Source organism: Pholis gunnellus, assembly GCF_910591455.1.
Source record: "Pholis gunnellus genome assembly, chromosome: 12".
Lineage (NCBI taxonomy): Eukaryota > Metazoa > Chordata > Actinopteri > Perciformes > Pholidae > Pholis > Pholis gunnellus.
In genome coordinates, this window is record NC_136539.1 from 21,650,078 (window position 1) to 21,662,982 (window position 12,905).

The 12,905-nt window shown below is 46.7% G+C and overlaps 1 protein-coding gene across 1 annotated transcript; it reads right to left on the reverse strand.

Annotated features, from left to right (window-relative positions):
• Positions 1-227: 227 nt before the first annotated feature.
• On the reverse strand, positions 228-8,493 carry LOC306704091 (trace amine-associated receptor 13c-like; the record flags this gene model as incomplete). The annotated part of the gene is made up of 2 exons (XM_079170302.1): positions 228-1,047; positions 8,321-8,493. 2 exons carry the CDS (start codon positions 8,491-8,493, stop codon positions 228-230), a joined length of 993 nt encoding a protein of 330 aa, XP_079026428.1.
• Positions 8,494-12,905: the final 4,412 nt, after the last annotated feature.

Genomic DNA, 12,905 nt, shown 5'->3' on the forward strand with positions numbered 1-12,905 from the left:
AAAAAAAGAAGAAAAAAAAGTCTGTTGTTAAAGACTTGCTGGATAAATCTGCTCTTTATTTACCAGTTACAACACCTTGACAAAGGTTCTGAGCTAAAACATATCATGAAGAGCCGACTCTTGAAACTCTTTTTTCATATTTTGTCCTTTGTTCCATCAGCACTTAGTTGGCTGTTGAAGTAGCAACAACAAACCTTTCCATCATATTATTCACTCTACATCCATATCTACATTATGTTGGCATCACAGGAGTCACGCTGCAGTATCTGAAGTGTGACAATGAGTTTAATAGATCTCCTAAACCAGGGGTAGAAATAAGCATACACCATTGGATTTAGACAGGAGTTACAATAAAGTAGCCAGACCCCAAAAATTGAAAACGCCGCACTGGTTAACATGTCTTGGCTCGCAAAAGACGGATAAAAGTAAGGACAGAAACATATTAGAAACACAACCACAACAACGCCAAGAGTCCTGGCTGCTTTTCTCTCAGATTTCTTAGCGGTAACTGTAACAGAACCCCGGAGTGTAACAGCTGCAATATGAGACCTCATGGCTCGAGCCTGAGACACAGCCACCACAAACACTCTCATGTACAGAACTATGATGACAGAAATGGGGCCTACAAAGGTCATCAACACATCAACAGCTCCTGTTATGAAGTCGATTACGACCACACACTCTCCATAGCAGGAACTATATCTATCTGATTGTGCCAGAATGTCTATCAGTATCAAAACATTATAGAAAACAGAACAAATCCAACACAGGCAAATGCAGATTTTAACTCTTTTCTGAGTCACTTTGGTGGGGTAACACAAAGGGTCACAAATGGCCACATATCGGTCAACTGATATGAGCATCATGTTTCCTACTGAGGCAGATGTAAGGGTATAAGAGGTGTAGAAATAAAGTCCACATATCGTGTTCCCCAAAACCCAGCAGCCCCTTAAAAGGAGGATTTGAAACGGCATCAGCAGGAGGCCGACGAGGAAGTCTGAGACAGCCAGGGAGAGGAGGAGGAGGTTGGTGGAGCTGTGGAGCTGCCTGGAGAGGAAGAATAACATCACTGAACATATTATTATCTGCAGCAATTGTAGAAGTCATGAGAACATTATAATATGTAAAAGTATGAATAGTCAAAGGAATTAAATATGACCAAATACAATCAATATAGAACATGTAGTACTATTTTTCAAATAAACAAAGATTTATAGCACTTATCGCTCCTTGTAACTTAACTTGTAAACATAAAGTTCTCTATAAATTGTACATTTCTAGGTTAGAGAGCGTGCAGCAGCTTAGATTCCAACACTAATATCCTTAATGCATTCACACAGTTAACAGTTATAATTGTAAAAGTACTATGAGACGTATACTTTTTGCTGAATGCAACACATTTAAATTGTTTGAACATATCATCTCAAAAAGTTATTTTCATAAACTGCATTAATGTAACATTATATTTATTGTCCCAACTCTTGTAAAATGAAGTGCTTGATATTGAGATGAACAATATTCTACGATATGTTTGTAAGTTTATCTTTATGCCTGAAGTGGGAGATAGAGATGATGACCAGCAGGTTGAGAGTCACAGTGAGCAAAGATATGCAAGACAGAAGGATGTCAAGTAATATGGTCTCAGTACGATGCTGCATTGGCTTCTTGCAGGAGGTGTTGAGTAGTTGTGGAAAGCAAAGTTCAGCTCCTTCCAGTGTCTCCATCATCAGAGAGAGAAAAGTAGGCGAGAGGCTGCTGAGCTCTGGCAGCTTTGTGACCAAAGTTCTCAGTCATGAAGCCGATAGTATCTCGCTCCTCCCTCTATTCCCATGACCGAAAAAAAAACAAGACTGATTTGATGATGAAACACATTCAGAGCAAGTTGAACCAGATTAACTATTGATTCCTTCGGATTTTTTTGTTATAGTTTTGGCAAAAATCTCAGAGTTGTGGATCTATCACCCTCCAAAGGTTGCGACAAGCTGTCCCTCTTAGGAGGGAACGGCGTGTGTCGCTGTTCGGAGCCCTGGACGGGTGGACGCCCCTATCATCGGTCATTCACCAGTCTGATAAGGGCCACCTAAGTTTTGAAGACAGCAATCGGTGAGATTGATTAATATTGTTTTCAATAACCGTTGTTCGTTTTCCACGGTTGGCAGAGACCTTCCGCTCTAGCTAATCGAGTGGAGTGCTAACGAGAGCGTAGAATATACGCTGTCGGCCCGCCCTTCACAGTGAGCAGAGTGTCCTCGCTCAGGCTAACTCGGTGAGATGCTAGTTAGACTAAATCAACATTGATGTTGTGTCCATTCATGCTTTTACGCATTACGGCTGTCATAGTTGGCAGAGTGTCCTCGCTCAGACTAACCTGGTGGGACGCCAACTAGACTAAGTAAATACTTGGATTGTTTTTATTGATTTTGTAACATTACGGCTATCAAAGTTAGCAGAGTGTCCTCGCTCAGGCTAACTGGTGGGACACCACTAGTTACAGCGACTGTCCTAGTGAAGAGAATGTCCTCGCTCCCCTCTCACTGTAAGGACTGTTTTTTTGGTCTGTTTTCTTGGTCTGTTTCTATAGTGGCAGAGTGCTCTCGCTCAAGCTAACTGGTGGGACACCAATATCTGCAGCGACTGTCCCGGTGAAGAAAGTGTCCGAAGAGATCATTCCCCTCTGACTGCCCCCTGCCTGTTCTCTCAACATTCAGCAGAGCGCTCCCGCTCAGACTGACTTAGAATTCCGCATCAACTAGTGGGACAAGGGTACCTCCAGAATCGCGGCCATGTTGAACTCTCCTGGCTGTAGGACCTGTATGGCTCCTCTTCATGACCTCTGGCCCTCTTGTCTTAGCCTCGAGCATCTGAGGGAGGGCCTCTGAGAGAACCCAGGCAGGAACTGCAGCATCATGCCTCAAACAGTAAGGTCTGCTAGGCTGGCCGAAGTGGAACACCTGATGCGTGAGGTCGACCTCCCCCTGCTGTCAGGGCAGCTGAATCCAGCCCAACCTACCCTGATCATTCACATGGCGCTGGCATGATACACATGATACACAGCAGCCGGAAACTCTGCCTGCGAGTGCCTTCTTCAGGCACGTTCCCGCCCCTACCACCTTTTCTGTTCCTCAATCCGAAGAATATCTGAGCGAGTTGCATACATGCTGGAGGGACACCAGGGCTCTCTCTCGCCTTACATCAGATGGCCGAACCCTGACGGCCATGCAGGAGATGGCAAAATTTGGCCTTGCACGTATGCCAGCCATTTAGCCGACTATTGCGTCCCTCATAGTTTCCCCTGAGGAGACTCTGAGGCCCGATGCCAGGTGCCCTCGACCCCAACGTCGGGTCACAGATGACCTGCTATCCAGGGCTTATGACACAGCAGAGCTGTGGACCGTATCGGCAATTCCCTCTTCCACCTCATGCTTGCCCTCTCAGCTTCTGCAGCAGGCTACTTTCGACGCTTCCGCCTTCAGCCTCAGTGAAGCTTCACTGCAGGCGTTTGTGCTCATGTCAAGGGAACTTGGATGTCTGATGTCCACCCCGGTCGGAGACATGTAGGAGAACCCTCCGCACTGTCCCAATGGAACCTGGGGAGCTGTTTGGTTCAGCTGCTCTAGAGGCGCTTCAGCGGACCGTTCAAGCTAGTCAGACCAGAGAGCAGTTCTCTGGTCTTCGCAGGGACATGCCTGCACCCCACGGACCTAGGGGTCCCACTTTGGCCCCCCAAGGCCGTTTTCAGCGCCCAGCTTACCCCAGTAGCCGCCATGAGCCTCAGTATCCTGCTGAGAACCCTACCTAAGTCCCCGGCAGGCAACCTCCGAACTTGGGGATTAACAGTCGCCTCCAGAGGCAGGGAGGCCAGGAGATGATGTCTCCGGGCCGGCTGTCATTTTTTTCTCTCCCAGCAGCAGATCAGCTACTGGGCAGCTCATGTTTCAGCCCCTTGGGCAGTGTCCACCCTAAAACAAGGGTATAAGCTTTAATTCCGACGCCGGCCCCCCAGCCTTCAGCTGCGCTCCCGGCCAAGGGCGCAATCGAGATGGTGGATCCCTGTCACAAGAGCCTGGGGGTTCTACTCAACTTACTTTCTTGTAAAGAAGACAGGCAGCGGACTACGCCCAGTCCTAGATCTGAGGGGACTCAACAAGTTTCCAAAGGTGTTGCCATTTCACATGTTGCGCACAGCAGATGCCCTTCGTGCTGTTTCCAAGGGAGAGTGGTTTACGTCTGTCGATGCCTATTCCCATGTTCCCATTGTGCATCACAACGGGCAGTTTCTTAGTTTCGCCTTTTAAGGCCGTCACTTTCAGTCCAGGGTGCTCCCATTCGGACTCTCCATTCTCCCTACTGGTGTTCACAAGTTGCGTTACTGCTGTCCTTTCTCCCTGCAATCACAGGGCATGAAAATACTGCCGTACTTAGACGATTGGATGACCTGTGCGCCATCCCGGCTTGAGGCGGCACAGGAGACTTCTCGCCTTCTCTCACGTGGCCTGGTGGGGCCTCAAGGTGAACATGGAGAGGAGCTACCTGAGCCCTTTCTCAGAGCATAACCTTCATTAGTGTGGCTCTATGAGGGCCTGTCTGTCGCCCCAGCGTGTGGACGACATCCCCAACAACCTCTCCCCCTTCCGAGGGGGCAGACGGTTGCCCTACATCCTTTTCTCCGCCTATTGGGTAAACTGACAGCTGCCTCAACTGTCGTTCCGCGGGGAGGGCCCGATCGGATGCTGAGTGGCTGCATATAACGAGTCAGACTGACTATTCTGAATGCCAGGGCATGATAAACCCGTCTCCAGTACGAAAACTCATGGTCTCATGGTCTCATGGTCTCACGGTCTCATGTTGCGGCCGCAACAACCCGACGATCGGGGGCCGTAACTGTGAAAAAAAGAGAGATGAAAGCAGCTAGAACTCTTGGTTTTGTTATCGTTGTCTTTTTGTTCTGTTTCTGTCCCTACTATTACCCCACACTGGTAGGCAAAGACACTTCAATTGATGCTTCGTCTGCTGCATTTGAGATCTGGCTGGCACATTTTAACTCCTGTTTGAACCCTGTCATCTATGCCTTTTTCTACCCCTGGTTTAGAAAATCCATGAAACTCATCCTGACACTTCAGATTCTGAAGCCTGGCTCCTCTGACGCAAACGTACTATAGTATAGTTTAAACGTTGACTCGAGGTGAAGATCAAGTGAAAACATGTTGTCTTTTAATTGTATTCTAATCTTAATTAATCTTGGTCTCTGTTAAAAATGTCTGCTATCAATTGTCGTCCCTGACCTATTTATATGCCAACTGACATATATGTGATTAAAATACTTAAACATGAACACAATCACAGTTACTTTAACGGATGTGAAATGTAAGATCAGTTGTGTTATAGTGATTGATTGTAGTTTGTATGCTGGTGTTACTTTACAAGAAGAAAAGTGCCTCCTCATCCATTCATTTCCTTGTGTGAAAAAGAAAGAGAGAGACAAATCATTCATGTCTTTCATGAAGGGTTACTTGTTTTGCTGCTATTCAACACATACATTGAACAATGTAATTTCAATCATTATTGAGCCTAGATCTACTGTTGGCGGGAGATAAAGTGAGAAAGTGAGCACTATTGACCGCTCCAACTGTAGCTGCTCATATTGGGAGGCCTGTGCTGTGATTTGCTTTTTAGGTGTTCAGGCTGTTGGGGCTAAAGAAGGAAACAGGGCGCTCATATCAGTCGACCACTCTGTCGCTTTTTGTGTTCCTGTGTTCATCAAAGCCACTCTGAAAAGAGCCGATCTCTGGATTTGTCTGTGTTGGATATTTTCTGCTTTTCACTGCAGTTGGATAGTTAGTTTTTGTCTGTTTGATAACAAACAGACAAATATCATTGCTATAATGGAGAGTGTATAGTTGTAATAAATTATGTTAAAAGATATGTTGCCCTTGTTTGGCCCTATTATTGTCATCATGTCCCAGGCGTTCTCATGTTGTAGCTCTCACACTCCAGCAATCAGTTAAAGTAACAGATAAAAACGTCTGACATATGGAAGAGAATGTCAGTGATGGGCAGACCAAACATCTTCCTCTGAAGGGGAAATCAATGTCCTTATTGTTGTCAATACACAGAATTAAAGCGACTTAAAGTCACAACACTTAAATGAAGTATGGAGAAAACAACTATGTTCATAGAATACAACATTCTGCCTGCACTAGAAGTGTGAATGTGTCGTGTTGTGTCTATTAACATCTGCTGCTTGTGACACATTTACATACTACCCAGTTTCCTGTGGGCTTATTGTTGTGTAGCACATTATGATGAATCATATTATCAATAAAATAGACATTATATTACAGAGTTGGGTGAATGCATGTAATTCAATTTACTTCAAGATCAAACAAACAAAGAATCTCCTGATTTAATGATTCTTTGTGAAGAATACACATATTTTTAATACTGATAACTTAACTTGTGTGCAAATTGGCATCAGAACTTTTGATACTTAAAAAAAGAAAATGATCTTATAACCTGTCAATAATCATTAGGTAATAATCATTTCAGTAAATGAAAAAATAACAAAGTTTTTGCAAAGTTGTATGCTTTATTGTCATTGCAGTGTAACGCATTTTCAATTTTACATATTTTTACATAATTTTACATTATTTATGTGTTTACCCATATCACTTCAACAACATAAAGAGAAAAAAAATGTAGATTATCATCTACTGTATGTTAGTTCACATGATGAATGGTTGTTGAATTCAGTCACTGAATGACATTTGTAAAAAAAAAAGAAGAAAAAAAAGTCTGTTGATAAAAGACTTGCTGGATAAATCTGCTCTTTATTTACCAGTTACAACACCTTGACAAAGGTTCTGAGCTAAAACATATCATGAAGAGTCGACTCTTGAAACTCTTTTTTCATATTTTGTCCTTTGTTCCATCAGCACTTAGTTGGCTGTTGAAGTAGCAACAACAAACCTTTCCATCATATTATTCACTCTACATCCATATCTACATTATGTTGGCATCACAGGAGTCACGCTGCAGTATCTGAAGTGTGACAATGAGTTTAATAGATCTCCTAAACCAGGGGTAGAAATAAGCATACACAATTGGATTTAGACAGGAGTTACAATAAAGTAGCCAGACCCCAAAAATTGAAAACGGCACACTGGTTGATTTCTCTTGGCTCGCAAAAGACGGATAAAAGTAAGGACAGAAACATATTAGAAACACAACCACAACAACGCCAAGAGTCCTGGCTGCTTTTCTCTCAGATTTCTTAGCGGTAACTGTAACAGAACCCCGGAGTCTAACAGCTGCAATATGAGACCTCATGGCTCGAGCCTGAGACACAGCCACCACAAACACTCTCATGTACAGAACTATGATGACAGAAATGGGGCCTACAAAGGTCATCAACACATCAACAGCTCCTGTTATGATGTCAATTCCACCCACACACTCTCCATAGCAGGAACTATAGCTATATGATGCCAGAATGTCTATCAGTATCCAAAAACTATAGAAAACAGAACAAATCCAACACAGGCAAATGCAGATTTTAACTCTTTTCTGAGTCACTTTGGTGGGGTAACACAAAGGGTCACAAATGGCCACATATCGGTCAACCGATATGAGCACCATGTTTCCTACTGAGGCAGATGTAATGATAAAAGAGGTGTAGAAAAAAAGTCCACATATCGTGTTCCCCAAAAACCAGCAGCCCCTCAAAAGGAGGATTCGAAACGGCATCAGCAGGAGGCCGACGAGGAAGTCTGAGACAGCCAGGGAGAGGAGGAGGAGGTTGGTGGAGCTGTGGAGCTGCCTGGAGAGGAAGAATAACATCACTGAACATAATATTATCTGCAGCAATTGTAGAAGTCATGAGAACATTATAATATGTAAAAGCATGAATAGTCAAAGGAATTAAATATGACCAAATACAATCGATATAGAACATGTAGTACTATTTTTCAAATAAACAAAGATTTATAGCACTTATCGCTCCTTGTATCTTAACTTGTAAACATAAAGTTCTCTATAAATTGTACATTTCTAGGTTAGAGAGCATGCACCAGCTTGGATTCCAACATTACTATCCTTAATGCATTCACACAGTTAACAGTTATAGTTGTAAAAGTACTATGAGACGTATACTTTGTGCTGAATGCAACACATTTAAATTGTTTGAACATATCATCTCAAAAAGTTATTTTCATGAACTGCGTTAATGTAACAATATATTTATTGTCCCAACTCTTGTAAAATGAAGTGCTTGATATTGAGATGAACAATATTCTACGATATGTTTGTAAATTTATCTTTATGCCTGAAGTGGGAGATAGAGATGATGACCAGCAGGTTGAGAGTCACAGTGAGCAAAGATATGCAAGACAGAAGGACATAAAGGAATATGGTCTCAGTACGATGCTGCATTGGCTTCTTGCAGGAGGTGTTGAGTAGTTGTGGAAAGCAAAGTTCAGCTCCTTCCAGTGTCTCCATCATCAGAAAGAGAAAAGTAGGAGAGAGGCTGCTGAGCTCTGGCAGCTTTGTGACCAAAGTTCTCAGTCATGAAGCCGATAGTATCTCGCTCCTCCCTCTATTCCCATGACCGAAAAAAAAACAAGACTGATTTGATGATGAAACACATTCAGAGCAAGTTGAACCAGATTAACTATTGATTCCTTCGGATTTTTTTGTTATAGTTTTGGCAAAAATCTCAGAGTTGTGGATCTATCACCCTCCAAAGGTTGCGACAAGCTGTCCCTCTTAGGAGGGAACGGCGTGTGTCGCTGTTCGGAGCCCTGGACGGGTGGACGCCCCTATCATCGGTCATTCACCAGTCTGATAAGGGCCACCTAAGTTTTGAAGACAGCAATCGGTGAGATTGATTAATATTGTTTTCAATAACCGTTGTTCGTTTTCCACGGTTGGCAGAGACCTTCCGCTCTAGCTAATCGAGTGGAGTGCTAACGAGAGCGTAGAATATACGCTGTCGACCCGCCCTTCACAGTGAGCAGAGTGTCCTCGCTCAGGCTAACTCGGTGAGATGCTAGTTAGACTAAATCAACATTGATGTTGTGTCCATTCATGCTTTTACGCATTACGGCTGTCATAGTTGGCAGAGTGTCCTCGCTCAGACTAACCTGGTGGGACGCCAACTAGACTAAGTAAATACTTGGATTGTTTTTATTGATTTTGTAACATTACGGCTATCAAAGTTAGCAGAGTGTCCTCGCTCAGGCTAACTGGTGGGACACCACTAGTTACAGCGACTGTCCTGGTGAAGAGAATGTCCTCGCTCCCCTCTCACTGTAAGGACTGTTTTCTTGGTCTGTTTCTATAGTGGCAGAGTGCTCTCGCTCAAGCTAACTGGTGGGACACCAATATCTGCAGCGACTGTCCTGGTGAAGAAAGTGTCCGAAGAGATCATTCCCCTCTGACTGCCCCCTGCCTGTTCTCTCAACATTCAGCAGAGCGCTCCCGCTCAGACTGACTTAGAATTCCGCATCAACTAGTGGGACAAGGGTACCTCCAGAATCGCGGCCATGTTGAACTCTCCTGGCTGTAGGACCTGTATGGCTCCTCTTCATGACCTCTGGCCCTCTTGTCTTAGCCTCGAGCATCTGAGGGAGGGCCTCTGAGAGAACCCAGGCAGGAACTGCAGCATCATGCCTCAAACAGTAAGGTCTGCTAGGCTGGCCGAAGTGGAACACCTGATGCGTGAGGTCGACCTCCCCCTGCTGTCAGGGCAGCTGAATCCAGCCCAACCTACCCTGATCATTCGCATGGCGCTGGCATGATACACATGATACACAGCAGCCGGAAACTCTGCCTGCGAGTGCCTTCTTCAGGCACGTTCCCGCCCCTACCACCTTTTCTGTTCCTCAATCCGAAGAATATCTGAGCGAGTTGCATACATGCTGGAGGGACACCAGGGCTCTCTCTCGCCTTACATCAGATGGCCGAACCCTGACGGCCATGCAGGAGATGGCAAAATTTGGCCTTGCACGTATGCCAGCCATTTAGCCGACTATTGCGTCCCTCATAGTTTCCCCTGAGGAGACTCTGAGGCCCGATGCCAGGTGCCCTCGACCCCAACGTCGGGTCACAGATGACCTGCTATCCAGGGCTTATGACACAGCAGAGCTGTGGACCGTATCGGCAATTCCCTCTTCCACCTCATGCTTGCCCTCTCAGCTTCTGCAGCAGGCTACTTTCGACGCTTCCGCCTTCAGCCTCAGTGAAGCTTCACTGCAGGCGTTTGTGCTCATGTCAAGGGAACTTGGATGTCTGATGTCCACCCCGGTCGGAGACATGTAGGAGAACCCTCCGCACTGTCCCAATGGAACCTGGGGAGCTGTTTGGTTCAGCTCCTCTAGAGGCGCTTCAGCGGACCGTTCAAGCTAGTCAGACCAGAGAGCAGTTCTCTGGTCTTCGCAGGGACATGCCTGCACCCCACGGAACTAGGGGTCCCACTTTGGCCCCCCGAGGCCGTTTTCAGCCCCCAGCTTACCCCAGTAGCCGCCATGAGCCTCAGTATCCTGCTGACAACCCTACCTAAGTCCCCGCCAGGCAACCTCCGAACTTGGGGACTAACAGTCGCCTCCAGAGGCAGGGAGGCCAGGAGATGATGTCTCCGGGCCGGCTGTCGTTTTTTTCTCTCCCAGCAGCAGATCAGCTACTGGGCAGCTCATGCTTCAGCCCCTTGGGCAGTGTCCACCCTAAAACAAGGGTATAAGCTTTAATTCCGATGCCGGCCCCCCAGCCTTCAGCTGCGCTCCCGGCCAAGGGCGCAATCGAGATGGTGGACCCCTGTCACAAGAGCCTGGGGGTTCTACTCAAATTATTTTCTTGTAAAGAAGACAGGCAGCGGACTGCGCCCAGTCCTAGATCTGAGGGGACTCAACAAGTTTCCAAAGGTGTTGCCATTTCACATGTTGAGCACAGCAGATGCCCTTCATGCTGTTCCCAAGGGAGAGTGGTTTACGTCTGTCGATGCCTATTCCCATGTTCCCATTGTGCATCACCATAGGCAGTTTCTTAGTTTCGCCTTTTAAGGCCGTCACTTTCAGTCCAGGGTGCTCCCATTCGGACTCTCCCTTCTCCCTACTGGTGTTCACAAGTTGCGTTACTGCTGTCCTTTCTCCCTGCAATCACAGGGCATGAAAATACTGCCGTACTTAGACGATTGGCTGACCTGTGCGCCATCCCGGCTTGAGGCGTCACAGGAGACTTCTCGCCTTCTCTCACGTGGCCTGGTGGGGCCTCAAGGTGAACATGGAGAGGAGCTACCTGAGCCCTTTCTCAGAGCATATCCTTCATTAGTGTGGCTCTATGAGGGCCTGTCTGTCGCCCCAGCGTGTGGACGACATCCCCAACAACCTCTCCCCCTTCCGAGGGGGCAGACGGTTGCCCTACATCCTTTTCTCCGCCTATTGGGTAAACTGACAGCTGCCTCAACTGTCTTTCCGCGGGGAGGGCCCGATCGGATGCTGAGTGGCTGCATATAACGAGTCAGACTGACTATTCTGAATGCCAGGGCACGATAAACCCGTCTCCAGTACGAAAACAGATGGAAGCTGTTTTCTGACTGGTGTGCGGTTCAGAACAAGGTCCCAGTACAGTGCCCCGTGACTGCTGTACTTGAGATTCTACAGTCCCTCCTAGATAAGGGCCGGTCTCCCTCTACCCTTGGATACGTGGCCACTATTTCAGGGCAGCATACTAAGGTCGACAATGACACAGTAGAGAGCCACAGACTGGTGTCCTTCCTAAAAATTGGCTCTGCGATTGTGTCCCCCAAGTGCCACAAAGGCCCCTGCATGGGACCTACCCATGGTACTGGACACCGTATGCTTGCCTACTTTTGAACCCCTGGCACAGGCAGAGCTGAGATGGCTATCGGCCAAAACGTTTTTTTTTTCTCCTTGCCATCACTTCAGCTCAACGTGGGGGCGAGCTGCATGCCCTGTCTGTGAATGAATCATGTCGGAGGTGGAACTCACCTCCGACATGGGTGTCACTTGGGTGTCACTTGGGTGTCACTTCGTGGCCTAATGCAGCATTCCTCCCAAAGGTGCTGACACGCTCACATATCAACCAGCCTATCCAGCTCACGCAGTTTGACCCCCCCCCCCCATCAGGAGAGGAAAGGTCAAGGCTGCTGTGCCCAGTGCGGGCCCTCAGAGCTTATGTGGAAGCTATCGCCTGCATACGGCGGTCGGAGCAGCTCTTTGTCAGTTATGATGGGCCTAAGCAGGGCTGTGCTCCTTGAAAAACAGAGCCTATCCCACTGGATAGTGGAGACCATTGCCTCTGCATACAAGGCGAGCAACCGGGGTGAAGGGCCACTCTACCAGGAGTTTCTCCACGTCATGGGCAGCCCTGAGAGGTGTGCCTGTGGAGGATATATGTGCCGCGGCCTCATGGGCATCACCGAGCACATTCACCAAATACTACAGAATTAACGTTGCCACCCCTCACCCACTGGGAAGGATTCTTTGGCCAATTTCCTCTGCCGGAGCTATACGAGGTAGTTACTGTGATTCCTCGTGACTCTGTTGATATAAGTCATCCAGTGTTAAGCACTGCCTCTGGCGGTCAGTAAGGATGAAATAGAATGAAAGTTACGAATGTAACTACAGTTCTATGAATCCTGGATGACCGCCAGAGTTCTTGGTCACTCGGAATCCCGTGAACTCGTGAGAAGATTCCGTAGGACTGATCTCAGGATGACACCCCACACGACGGGGGTCATCCGAGGTCACAGGTGACTTTGTTGATATAAAGACTCGACCTGCACATGCACGAGACAGAAGATATCCAGTGTTAAGCACTGCCTCTGGCGGTCATCCAGGATTCATAGAACCGTAGTTACATTCGTAACTTTTGATTTAATGAAATATAGAAAT